The sequence below is a fragment of the Ambystoma mexicanum genome, chromosome 10 (genome assembly GCF_040938575.1).
Source record: "Ambystoma mexicanum isolate Mex_15411 chromosome 10, UKY_AmexF1_1, whole genome shotgun sequence".
NCBI lineage: Eukaryota > Metazoa > Chordata > Amphibia > Caudata > Ambystomatidae > Ambystoma > Ambystoma mexicanum.
This window is the reverse complement of record NC_090932.1, coordinates 806,676,496-806,690,524: the sequence shown is the minus strand read 5'-3', so window position 1 is coordinate 806,690,524 and position 14,029 is coordinate 806,676,496. Positions and strand designations below refer to the sequence as shown.

Sequence of the window (14,029 nt, the reverse complement as noted above, 5' to 3'; positions counted from 1 at the left end):
ATCAATGAGAAAAAATCAAGCCTGATGCCGAGCACCTCAAAACAGTTCCTAAGAGCTGTCCTAAATACCCAAGAGGGGTTGGCTTTCCATCAGAGGAAAGAATTTGAAATCTGTTGTTGCAAATTCCTCTATCAGTCCGGTCGCCAAATAAGGGTACGCAAAGCGATGTGTTTGCTAGGCATTATGGCATCTTGCATTTACCTGGTTCCCCACGTGCGCCTGTGCATGCGACCCATGCAGGAATGGATCGCGAAACAGTGGTCTCGAGCAAGTGGTCAGTGGGATGATCTAGTGGTCGTTTCACCAACACTAGTACAAGGTCTTCGCTGGTGGGCAAGAGAAAATCTCACAAAGGGGAAACCCTTTTACGATCCAGAGATACAAGCCATCGTCACAACAGATGCCTCCCTGACAGGGTGGAGAGCTCACTACCTTCACCACACAGCTCAGGATCTCTGGTCTCACACAGTGGCTCAGAACCATATCAATCTGCTAGAACTTCTGGCAGTCTTCAGAGCGCTTCGGGCATTCGACCCCCTCGTATCCAACCTGTCAGTGCAATTCCTAACAGACAGCATGACGGTGTTTTACTTAAACAAACAAGGGGGCACTCGTTCGTAAATCTGTCCAAGCTTGCCCAAAAAATTTGGAAATGGGCACTCAGACGGAACATTTACCTGTCATCCCAACATGTTCCAGGGGATCGCAATTCACTAGCGGATGCTCTGAGCAGAGATCCCCTCCCAGAGGAACACGAATGGCGACTACACAAAGAGGTTGTAGAAGATCTCTTCTCTCAGTGGGGTTTCCCCACTATAGACCTGTTCGCCACAGGCAAAAACAGACAATGCCCAGACTTCACATCCAGGTTCCCCCAGCCAGGCTCCAAGGGGAATGCTCTATGGATGAATTGGTCAGGGAGGTTTGCCTACGCTTTTCCACCAACCCCTCTGATGAGGAAGGTGGTCAACAAGATGCACAGGGAATCAATGACGCTCATCCTAGTTGCTCCTATGTGGGTGAGACAACAATGGTTTCCACACCTACGCAAACTGGTGGTGTGCAACCCCATCAGACTCCCATGCTGGTACAACCTGGTACAACCTGCTCTCCCAGCACGAAGGGCAAACAGTGCATCCTCAGCCCAACTCGATTAACTTGGCAGCATGGCTCCTGAAGTCATAGAGTTCGGCCATCTCAATTTACCCGCAAAGATGTATGGATATCTTAAAGGAGTCAAGAAAACCTAACACAAGGCACTGTTACTTTGATAAGTGGAAAAGATTTGTTATTTGGTGCCAGAATAAACAAATCAACCCAATTGATTATACTCCTTCCAATATTGTCACCTATATGCTCCACCTACTGGATGCAGGGTTGGTATTGAATTCACTCAAGGTACACCGGGCGGCGCTGACTGCCTACACCACCTCCCATAGCAAGGTGTCATGGTGGAAAGTGCCAGTTGTCAAGGCCTTTATGGAGGGGGTAAAGAGACTCTACCCTCCAATTTCTAACGCTGCACCAGGTTGGGACCTTAATGTGGTGCTTGCTAAACTCATGGGCCCTCCATTTGAAACCATGCATAAAGCTAGCCTCAAACACCTGACCTATAAAACTGCCTTCTTAGTAGCCATTACATCCATAAGAAGGGTCAGTGAAATTCATGCTCTGTCAGTGCAGGATCCTTTCTTTACTGATCATAAGGATAAACTGGTTTTACGCACTCACCCTAGGTTTTCACCGAAGTTCATTTCAAAATGCCATGTTAACCAGTCCATTGAACTACCAGCCTTCTTCCAAGAACCCAAAAGCGTTGCTGAGGTGAAACTCCACACACTAGGTGTGAGGAGAGCAGTCCTCTACTACGGAGACAAGACCAGACCGCTAAGAAAGACTGATCAACTGTTCATCTCCGTAGCTCTAGGCAGAGAAGGAGATTGCGTCTCTAAAGGTGCCATCTCTAAATGGATAGTAAGATGTATCCAACTGTGCTAGTCCCTTTCAGATAAAACACTGCCTTTTACGCCAAGGACCCACTCTACAAGAGGTACTGGGGCCACTCTGGCTTTCATTGCAAATGTACCCTTTGACACCATTTGCAAAGCAGCTACATGGAGCTCTATTCACACCTTTACTCAGCACTACTTCATTGACACTCATTCCAAGACAGATACTCAAGTGGGACAAGCGGTTCTAAGACATTTGTTCGCTCATGACCCTTCTCACATCCCACCTCCTTCTTCTAACACGGCTCGCTAATCTATGCACAGCATGTGATCTTAGAAGATTCCACAAGCCTCAGAAGGGATACATTACTCACTGTAATCGTATTTCTGATGGTTGTATCTGCTTAGATTCACATGCACCCACCCTTCCTCCCCTCTGAGAGAAGGCGCATGGATACTTGTAGTCTTATCTATCTTTTCTGCTTGGATACTCTGTACTCACGCTACTCCTCATGCTACCTCATGTCAGAAAAAATACAATCTGAGGGTCCTACATGCGTGAGGGATCATGGGTACAGTGGACGTCACACTAGGGATAGTATTACTGGCATGCCCTAGTTCGCCGCCCCTTTATGAGTTTAAAAAAACAAACTGTAATCTCTGCAGCTTCCACTAGATGTCAGCCTATGCACAGCATGTGAATCTAAGCAGATACAAGCATCAGAAATAAGATTACGGTGAGTAATGTATCATACATATTGGGGTTGGGTGCAGAAGGCGCCAGGAGGGGTCCTATATATATATATATATATATATACTCCCAGAAATTCACCAGTTATGGTAAGCTAAGCAACCATAACTGGCGCCATCACCATGCACTGCTAAGACAAACACCCAGGACATCAAAGATGACATCCCAAAATTCATATATAGGTTTTATTTTATCGCTGGACTATGTCTATGTCCCACTTTGTTTACTACACCCTTGTTAATATGTATATCAACCCTATAATATAAAATCATATGTGATGATTTTGTGTAATGTTTTTATCTAACTGTTTTTGTAACTCTTTAAATTGGGGTCATTGTATATCCTACAGACATGTGTCTGGTGTCATTCTGTTCCACATTTAGCCAACTGTATTGGTATGCTGTGCAAAATGCAATTCCTAAGGCGTTTGAAGTTTAACTGACATTAACTGATTAAGTTGTGTGATGAAGTTGTGTAATTGATAAGTGACGGTACCATAACTCTTTGAATTGAGGTCATTGCATACCCTAAAGATATGGGTCTGCCATCATTCCGTCCCACATTTTTCCAACTCTGCTGGTATACTGTCCAACTTTCCAATTCACCAAAGGGGGTCGGGGGTGAACGAACCAAGCCCTTGGTGGAGTATCCCTACAAGCGACCAAGCTGCCGAGTTCAAAGTGCAGCAGTCGCCACGGGCGGGGGAGGGTCTAAGCGAAGAGAGCCCCTCGGGGGGGGGGGGGTTGGGTGCCAAAGGCACTAGGGAGGCAGAGCCCTGTGGTTTAGTGCAGAAGGCGCCAGGGGGGCCCTATATATATATATATATATATATATATATATATATTTATATACCCCAGAAAATCACCAGTTATGGTAAGCTAAGCAACCATAACTGGCGCCATCACCATGCACTGCTAAGACTAACACCCAGGACATCAAAGATGACATCACAAAATTCACTGACTTTTATTAGTGCAATTTAACCATAACATCCCTTTAAAAACGTTTTTTCACTGAATTTCATAGTTTTTTACGAGTGAAAATGTTTCATGGTATTACATCACTGTATATAAGTTATTAATCATTTCTCTTTTAACAGTCAGTCAAACATACTTTTATTCGGTTTTGTCCTTCGAGTTCCAAAAACAGTTAATAGATAAAAAAACAAGTACACATATAAAACTTCAGGTACAAATCAATAAAGTGTCTGTGTGCAAAACCTACAATTATACGTCATAAGAGTGGACATATACTACAGTTAATACATACAAATCCAAAATATACATATACAAATTGGCGGAATATTCCTGTGCAAAGCTTACAGTTGTTACATCATTAGCGTGAGCAGATATACAAAATTACAAGTCAACACGTGCAAATCAACAGCATGATTCATACAAGACTCCCACATTTTGGCAGCCCGTAGAGAGAGAAAAACACAATATTGCTTAATATTTTTTTTTTTTTTTAAACAAAAATAGAAATAAAACTTGGAGCTCAATGAGGCAGCTCATGATTAGTGCACTTCTGTTAAGCAGCTATGATATTAAAACAACAGTGACCTTTGGCCATGACCCGGATAATGTGGCCACTGCCCGTGTCCACAGGCTATACCTCAGTTACCAAACGTATATCACTATATTTTGTACCTACATTATGAAACTTTCAATAAATAAAAGACGGACACATTTGCAAAACCATGCTTTTGGGTCCTTGCCAATGCTCCTAGCACGAGTTTGCTGTAAATCCATCCATGTTTTTATTTTTTGAAAAGTGTCAAAATGTGCATACAAAAAATAGTCCTATAATTTAGCCCCCACTTGACAAAATCCATTCAGACTTTGCACAAACATTCAAAGTTGGGTCTATAATCTTTCTGAAAACCTTTGTGCAGATTCGTCAAAAAGCAACAATGTTATAAATCATCTAAAAATGTTGACACCCCCTCTAATTTTTCCCCCTCTTGATAAATTCCCACCAAACTTTGCAAAAACATTCAAATCTGCGTCTAAAATCTTTTTGCAAACGTTTGTGCAGATCCGTCAAACAGCACAAAATGTATATAAGCCTTTCAAGTATTTTGGGACAACCCCCACCCCTCTAATATTGCTCCCTATTGGCGAAACCGCACCAAACTTTGCAGAACCATTCAGGGTCGGGTGCAAAATGGTATTGCAAGATCTCATGCAGTTTCATTGAGTGGTGCCAAAATTATAAGCCATCTAAAACTGATTTTTACTGACACTGTAATGCAGAAATATGCATGGATGTTGTGAAACTTTTGGCAAGTTTCCTAACATTATCGGAATTCCCCTGAACATCTGAGATGTCTTTGGACTTCATAGAAGCAAATACACCTGATTTTTTGCTTTTTATGCCGATATCCCATCCTCATCACCCCTCACCTCCCCAGAGATTGTTTAATGTATTTGACAAGTGCAATGTTGTATTTTTGAATGTTTTTACTGCAATGTCCGTGGACTACCGGTGCTGTTTGAGGATCCAACATGGCGTAAGTTTCAAAAGTTTTGATATACCTCATGTTTTAATTGACCAATCAGTGGGCACGTGTGATGCCCAGGAACGTCACGCTGCTCTCTGATTGGTCCAGGGGGTGTCCGTGGACTCTGACTCAGGAAATGAGTCTGCGGACCAGACCCAGATATCACTGATTTTGTTTTCCTATTTTATGGCCATTTAAAAAAATAATACTGGATGGATTTACACCAAATTTGCAAAAGCACGCTTTCGGGACCAAGCTGCCGCTCCTTGCTCTAGTTTTTTGTCGATTGTGTCTGAGAATTTCCAAAATGTTGGGACCCCCGCCTATAACTTTGCCCCCTCTAACCCACCTTGGTGAAACCGTACCAAACTGCGCAGAATCGTGCCGAGGGGGCCATATACTTTTTTTTTGCAACTGTTGGTGAGGATTTGTGAGCAGTAATGGAGTTTGCTGAGCACGAGGGTGGAGTTTAGAGTTTTCTTCGAGTGGTGGGTAAGAAATTGATGAATTTAGTTTCAGTGATGAATTGTTGCATGCAAAGGTTTCTATGAAAGAGGACCTTTAGGTTGCAAGACCTGGGCAAGGGAGTAAGGTGGTCAGGAGGGAAGGACATAGGAGAGGGGAGGGAAAAGGGATGTATTGGAAGATGGGAGACGGATGAAAGTTCAACATGAGGCAATGGATAGGCATCCAGTGACCGATTGCAGTGAGTTGGTAATCCGAGATGGATGGCCTGATGGAAGGTGTAGGGGTTTATTGAGATGCCACCCTCAACATGGGGAGTTCCTTCCCTCCACACTCGTGTGGCTATGCAACAAACTTTTTAACAGATCATTTTTTTAGTCCTATCTCAGACACATATCATGCCCCTTAATATATTGGTATTTATTTAATATTAGAATTTAGCATGGAAGTTTCAAAAACCACTTTATCCGTGGCACAAAACAATCAACTTCTCTCAGCATAAATAAATCACAAAAGTGAGTTAAAAATAACACATTCACAATTCTTAACTTTCTGCAAATTTCACTTGACAAAATAATTACACTGATCAATAACAAAGGTACTTATGTAATGTTGTGCGATTTTGATTTTCCTGTAGGCTTAAAAGGGTAGACGTGGGATTTCAAGTTTGGTAAAAATACATATGGCAATTATAATTTGGCCCAAACCTTTGGTTTAAAATAAACACAGGGTGATTTATCCCATTGTTTTTCAGCCCCCCCCCCTTGCTTGATAAAAAGGTTGGACTGATTAATACCCCTCTTCCTTAAAGAAGTCGGGGTCAGCTGGACAACAAGGATTACCCAATTAATTTATAAGCTATAGTTTTCAGCACACACTGGGAAGTGAGCTTTTTTTATTTAAAATTTTAACAAAATTCACGCCGTAGGGTTCTGCCGAATGGGGAATTAAATTAATATTTTTGATTAAATAGGCTAAGGATCTACACAGTCCCCCCCCCCCTCTATGAAGGGAAAGGATTTGAGGCAAGCAGATTCCCCCACCTTGTGGTTTCCCAGGGCTCAGTTCTACTTGCATACCACGCCTCTGTTTAAGGTTCAGGAAAGCCAGCTGCATCTCAGGACACTCTGGAAAGATAGGACAGGGGTCTGGTAACTCCACTCTCAAAGATGACCTCCCACTCTCCACCATACGACCCAGTCAGCTTTGAGGCCTTCCTAGATATAGACCGCTCCACCCAGATGCACTCTCAGCAATCTCTGGTTTCTCCTTACAGCTGTCAGATGGTAAGTTTCAGCAGCCGTCTCTGTCTCCTGTCTGTCTGTTTTTTTGTGTGTGTCCCCTGTTCTAGTGTAGTCCCCATTATATAACAGTGATGACAACACCAATTTTACAATCTTGGGGAGGTACCCTGCAATAATTCCTGCCACTAGGATTGGACAGTTACCCTTCTCTCTCCTCCCAACCCAGCCTCCAAGTCAGGATTGGTTTAGGGGTCTGGAGCAACATATAAATTGCCATTTGTAATCACCCCTTTGTTCTCCTTTCAGCTTTTTGGCAAAAACTGGTTATGTATCACAACTTAATTATTTTACTAGCACTAGCAACTGCCATACTAAACATATTTTCTGTTTCAGCTAATCATGGGGAATTAGATGGGCCGACAACCAAATCCCTTTCATGTAGCACGCCCATGTGGCACCTTTCTGCCATTTCCATAAAAAGCATAATAGTTTTGAATATGTACGTTATGAAGTATATCCTTCATTTAATTTTCCACCCGCTCACCAACTCTCACAGTTGGAAAATGTTCAGATCAGCCAGAAACACATCTTAGATAGCAATTACCGTTCCATGAGTCGCACATGGATGCATTTTATAACCCCAAAATCGCCTGAAAATTACATTAAAAATGGTACATAGATGAAACCCTATGTACCGCCTTAGGATGGCTGAGACGAAGGCCTAAATGATTATAGTCCTTTGACATTAATTGTGACTCATGTGGGCCAAATGGCTCTTTTCTGCCTTCTGGCCATTTGTTTTCGCTGGGTCAGCCTGTGCCTTTATCAGTCTCCTTTGTGTTGGAAGCTTGCTCTTTAAAGTGGGTGCCCCCATTTTCACAGATTTTAATCATGCTCCAGCCAAGCGGTAACTTTTCTTGGAGTCAATGCTTTCAGAGCCCACAGGTCTGGAGAACACTGAATTTTGACGCCTTTTAGCTGGACATTTTATTGCGGTTGGTCATTAGGTGGGAGAGGGGACATCCAGGCTGGAAGTGGGAGATGTCTTTGTGAAGTTTTTCCCACAGCCAGCCAAAGTGTCTGCCTTGGGTTGACATTTATTTCATGACGACAAAGTGGCTCTTCAAATGTCACTAGAGTATTTTGGGTGGAACATAATGTACATTGTTCTTTGTCAACCCACACATCATGTTTTGTTTTCCTGTCATTTTTCTGTGAGCAATGATATCTTTTTCACCTTAACTTTTTTGTTTTAAACCGTTTTTATTTGCGCACACATTTGCAGCCCGTTTTTGTATTCAGTGTTTAAAAATCCTGTTTTCCGTATGACAGAGATCTTTGATTCCTCCTTCTTTTGTAAATTAAAATGCTGCTTGTCCATTGGTAATGACAGGTAGGGCCCTTTCCACATGGCTGTTTAATTCTATTATAAAAACAACAACAAAGGCTGGGCCATTTTTGTTTCAGTGGTTAAAATCTTGCTATTCGTGTGAAAGAGACTTCCGTTTGGGGCCTTTCAATACACCCCACATGGGAAAGGAAAAACATTTGAGTTTCATCAGCAAAGAGGTTATAGAGAAAGGCAAAATATGTGATAAGTCTTCTTAGGGTAGAAATATAAATAGTGAAACTTGCCGGATGCCAATAGTGAGAGGGTCTTGGGTCAGAGGTCTGAATACCAGAATATTTGTAGTCATCCCATGATTGTAAAGTGCTCCGTTGCTTCTCGAATCTAGGTCTGTGCTCAATAAATACCCTAATATTATATTTTCATAGAACCAAAGCCCATTCATTTGCATAGAAGCCAAGTGCATTATAGGAACATAAGAATGCCCACAATTTTAAATTTGAAAACATGTCTGATAGTGATTCAGCAAGAATGAGCACTTTCCATTAGTGACAATACTGGCCCTAGCAAAAGAATGTCTACAATCTGAACAGCTGGTAAACAGTATGTGAGGCTTTAGCTGTTTTGCATTGCCCAAAACGTGCTGTGAGTGTGCAAGAGCTTGCCTTGACGTATCTGGGCGTTTCCTGGGCTAGCCCCTTCACCTCCCGACACGGAAGCGGTATGGCAAGACAACACAAGACACACTTTGCCAGAGCTCCTATCTGCCTTGTTCTGGACCATTTCCTACATTGGCTGTGACAAAATGTCCTTCAAATGTTGATACTCGTCCCTACGTAGCTAATGGACGGACACAGCCTCCCAGGATCAGTAGTACCCCAATGGATACCTATTTTGGGGGGGACACTCCTCTTATGTATGCTGTAGAAAGACTGGGTGCTACAGTTATTCCTCTCACACTCTTCAGGAGCCCCTTATGTGAATCAGGGACTTGCAAGGAGAGATAGATCTGTTGGTGTTGGGAGGCGATGGATGGGCACTTAATCACTTGCATCCTGCCTTGCACTTTTCTGAATTAGACTAATATTGTTGTATGTTGTATGTATGTGCTGCCTTCTGGTCTATATTGTGCTTGTAAATATCCCTTGACTTTACATTTTGTTTTGTGGATTTCTCTGCAGGTTGTCAGAAGTGTGGTTAGAAATTTGAACTATAATGCCTTGTATTTTCTCTTTTTTTTTTAAGGTGGTTTCATCAGCTTCAACGGGTCCTGGCGCGTTCAAGGAATCCTGGCCATGTCACGTTCGTTGGGCGATTACCCGCTGAAAAACTTGAATGTCGTCATCTCTGACCCGGATATCCTGACCTTCGACCTAGACAAACTGCAGCCAGAGTTCATGATCTTGGCATCTGACGGCCTGTGGGACGCCTTCAGCAACGAGGAGGCCGTTCGGTTCATCAAGGAGCGCCTCGATGAGCCCCACTTTGGAGCAAAGAGCATAGTCTTGCAGTCCTTCTACCGAGGCTGCCCGGATAATATAACGGTCATGGTGGTGAAGTTCAGGAACGGCAGCAAAACAGAAGAACCCTGAACCGCTGGGCCCGCCATCTTGTAGCATACCAAGACGACTTTAAACAGCCTGCTCAATTGTAGGTTCTTAGGAAAACTGTAGTAACTGCCATTAAGATTGTACTCGCACCAAAAGGAAAACACCTCACGCTTCGGTCTGTGTTCTGTGATAAGCAAATAGAGGACCGCAGTCCATATTTTTTAAACACTGTGGCCAGAAAAGTACCCTCAATTTTTACATAACGGTATCTTCTTATATATGTATTACCAGTATTATGCATAATCTTCCACATGATCCTTGTAAAAAAAAATGGCTCCGTTTAGCTCCTTTGGGAAAGGAACTTCTTAAATAGTTTTAACAGTTTATTTGGTGGGGGAGGGAGGGCGAGAGGGAGGAGAGCACGCGTGTATGTATGCATCCGCCAATGTCCCTGTCCGTTAATCTGTAAAATGGATCCACGCGCTACGTACTTTGAAAAGTTTGCTTTCTAACAGAATAGAGAGGAGCGTCAATTAGCCTCTGCTACCTGAGCTGTTTTTGCAATGTTTTTTTTGCTGTTTGTATTGCCTGCAAGCATGGCACCACCTAACTGATAGGATTGGCGATTAACCGCTAAATAAAAAGGGCTCTCCAGTCTGGGCACAACTTCTAGGGTGGTTTCACACTTTATCGTGCTTCGTGTACATTAGGCACCCCTTCCACGTACTTCTCTTCCATGCGCACGCAACACATTTTCTCACGTTTGTTCAAGGCTTTCCTTGAAAGCCCCTTATCACCCCGACTCTAGGCTCCAGGTCCAGCCGAGATATGGCACGGCGAGGTAGAAAGAAAGGACTTTGGAACTTAAAGGTCAGTTTATGTTTCATTAATGATCGCTTACATGTGTTTGTGCCAGTCACAGGCTCTACCAGTCTCCTTCCAACCAAACGGAATCCTGGTAGAGAAACATGAAAGTTAGCATGGGATTGCATTAAGGGCACGGTGCGTTAGATTTGTCATAAAGAGGTCGGAATAATAGCTTCAGCCTTAAAGTAGCAGAGGTGGTGCCCGGTGTGTGTAAAGGTCCAGGAAATACATACGGTATTAATATAGTTTTGATCTTGTTTTTTTTTTTCAAGAAATTATTTATTTGAATCTAATATAGCAAATAAGTCAACCGGGTCTATATAATATGAACTGCTTGGCTCATAATCCTTACTATGGTGAACCCCAGAAATATCTGGCTCGAAGGGTGCATGAATAGTGCAAATGCAGACACCACCCTAGACAGCAGTATTGCTCGCTGACATAACAGTAAGGTCTCTGAAAAGAGGGGCCTTGTTTAATGTTTAGAGAATTGATTTGCCCGCTTAACATTTAGTGAGGATGTGATTTGAACCGTGCCATTGGCAAGTCAGGCTGGGATGAATCCACCGGCGGATCTGCTTTGGATATACCTGGCACCCCTACCACCCGGGGTGACTGTGTGGTTCAGGTCCCACCAGTGCGCTACACATGCGGAAGAGTTTGGGGCGCACCCCGGTGCTGTCCCTCGCTGATTCAGCCAGTGCTTACGACTTGGTGCTAAAGATGTCTAGGATACGCCTAGGGTGGTATCGCCCATTGCCAACCAAGTACACGTTTGGCACTGGGAGCCTCCGAATGCTCGGATATGCCCTTAGAGTGGAGTGGGTAGCACATGGCAGGCCTCCTGCATGTGACTGGTTGTGTTACGTTAGAAAGTTTAGCACGCCTATTGCATTCAGTTTAGTGTGTATACATGTTATTCTGAAATGGTTCGTTAATGAGAATAACCTGACATTATGGACGCTGTCTTACAATGTCAGGGGCATCAATATCATACAACAGCAATGCTGTGTGTCTTAGTCCAATTCCTTAGACAAACGTGTTCTTCTCGTGCACAGAGAAGGGCCTCTTTTCAAATTAACATGAACATATGATCATATTTAATGACGAGGTGTATAACGTTAGAATATTTAGTTTTCTATTTTAAAGATGGCACTGGCCTGTTATTAGCAACCGTGTGCGTTGCAGGGCTCGAGGTTTACTTGTTTCAAGCACTATGCTTGGCAGACGTAGCATGATGAATTTAAGAATGCAAGAAAAGCCACCAGGAAAATTCCACAAATGAGGACTACCTAATCCCTGCTGGTTTTAGGACTCTAGTAGCAATCACAATGAAATCTGTGCACGTGGTTGCAGGGCAGTACATGATTACGTTCAGTGTGATTTGCTTACTCCATAATGACTACGCTAGCAGAGGACCAGCTTGTTTTGAACCCAAAATGGAGCCAGGTCTTTGTACCCAGATCCTGTGGCGCACAAAAAATCATTAAACTAAGTTGGTGGTGGGAGTGTCTTCCCTTTCTTGAGAGCCGCAAGCAGCAATGATATTACTGTTTATTTTATTTGTTCAACACTGTAGTTTTTAATTTCCACAAGACCTTATAACACTGCTTATCTGCAGCTCAGTCGCTCAATGGTTTCTTTCTTTGCCTTTTTGGTGTACCAAAATAAAGACTTCCAGACCCCTGTTTCTTTTTACCAGGTGGTGGTGGTGTAACAAATAGACATGTCCATCAAATCTGAGGTTAGAAAACATATGACCTGGAGTGATTATAACATTAGTATTAGGCTTCTTGGTGAAACACAAAGGAGCCCAGATAGTGGGTAGATTTAGTACAATTGGCTCCACAATTTCTTTGAAGATGTTAGGAGCGTATTATAATGGACCTGGGCCCGCTTACCACTTGTACCACATTGCCCTTCTATTTGGCTGTCAGCATGAGGCCACACTCTGCCCCCATGCCACCACGTCCCATTCTTATTATTAGGGTCTCCATGCACTTCACTTCCCCGCCCCTCCTTCTGATGCTCCAACGAGCTCCCCACCCCTTCCGTTTCCCATCTTCCCGACGCTCTGACCTGCACTCTGGATCCCAATCCTTCTGCCATGTGTGTGTTGCAACATCTTATACACTGGCGTTCTGCCAGCAGTGTGTTGCGTACCACCCTTCTTCCGGCCCACTCCCTGCGTGTTTGTGTTACAACATGACCACCAACTATTGACCACCATTTGCTAACATGCTTCATGCATGTAATGGATGCCCTTTATACTTGCAAGATGTTCTTGGGTTAAACCAGTTTGCACCTAAACAACAATGCTCTATTCATCTTCAGATTTGTTGCACAGGAAATGGTAATGTGTGCATGCAAAGTTATCTGCCTATGCTCATGTCATCTGCAGAAATTCCACTTTTAGTAAATCTATTCGTTAGAGTTAAAACACAAACATTTGCTTCTTAAACCCCCTCTCCTTATTCCATACGAAAATTCTAAAATTGTTTGTTCATGTGATGAACCTGGGATTATGGAAGCCAATGCATAGGGTATCCATATCATACAAGTGTCGTGATACTGTGGGCCTTGGTCCAAATCCATAGGATGTAGGTATGTTACCGTGGCCTCTCTTGCTGAAAGGCAGCCACCTTATGATCTACCTCGAAAATATGATTATTTTCGACTCTGTTCCTGGTTTCAGAAGACACCCAACAATAACCACGCTGTCCTCAACTCACCAATGCATATGTATCCTGCTGGCCTATCTCTCACAGGAGCATCACTGGTCCCAGACAGGGAAACTGCCTCCCTCAACCACAGTGGGTGAACAAAAAATACAGGCTCCACACTGATGAAGCTCTGTCGGTGCGCCTTCACTCTTGTGTGGCTTGGGCTGCTTGAAGATGAAAAGTACAAATTAATCCACAGTCTGGGCATGAGTTTCTACTAGGCAACGCCACGTGAATCTTTAATTTTGGTGCAGTCTTTTCTAGATTCAACCTCAATCTGTGCGGACATAGAGAAATATAAGGATGGGCTCCCTCCACTTCCTAGAAAGAATTGCAGAGACATCTAGGTTGTACCAAAACAAATGTCCTTTAATGTTGCAAAATTATTATGACCAAGCATACACATCTGCACAAAATATGTCCCTAAATTTTTCAGAGAGGTGACAAAATACCTGTGCTCTCAACCTACTTTATCCAGAAAACACAAAATATAGTGCAGCACATTCTCTGTGATGGTAAAGGAATATTTGCAAGAGGAGACTCTAAACATATGCAAGATGTGAATGGTGCGGCTAAGTCACCTTTTTATTTCCACCATGCCTCTGCCTTTCTCCCTCTCCCAAAGTCAA

General features: G+C 43.2%; 1 protein-coding gene across 1 annotated transcript in view; it reads left to right on the top strand.

Moving 5' to 3' along the window:
- Positions 1-10,471, top strand: part of PPM1L (protein phosphatase, Mg2+/Mn2+ dependent 1L) — a 983,415-nt gene extending 972,944 nt beyond the window's left edge. Inside the window, exon 4 of the mRNA XM_069618470.1 lies at positions 9,506-10,471. Within this exon, the coding sequence (XP_069474571.1) occupies positions 9,506-9,852 (347 nt within the window). The 3' untranslated portion in view covers positions 9,853-10,471. The remainder of the gene's footprint in view (positions 1-9,505) is intronic.
- Positions 10,472-14,029: the final 3,558 nt, after the last annotated feature.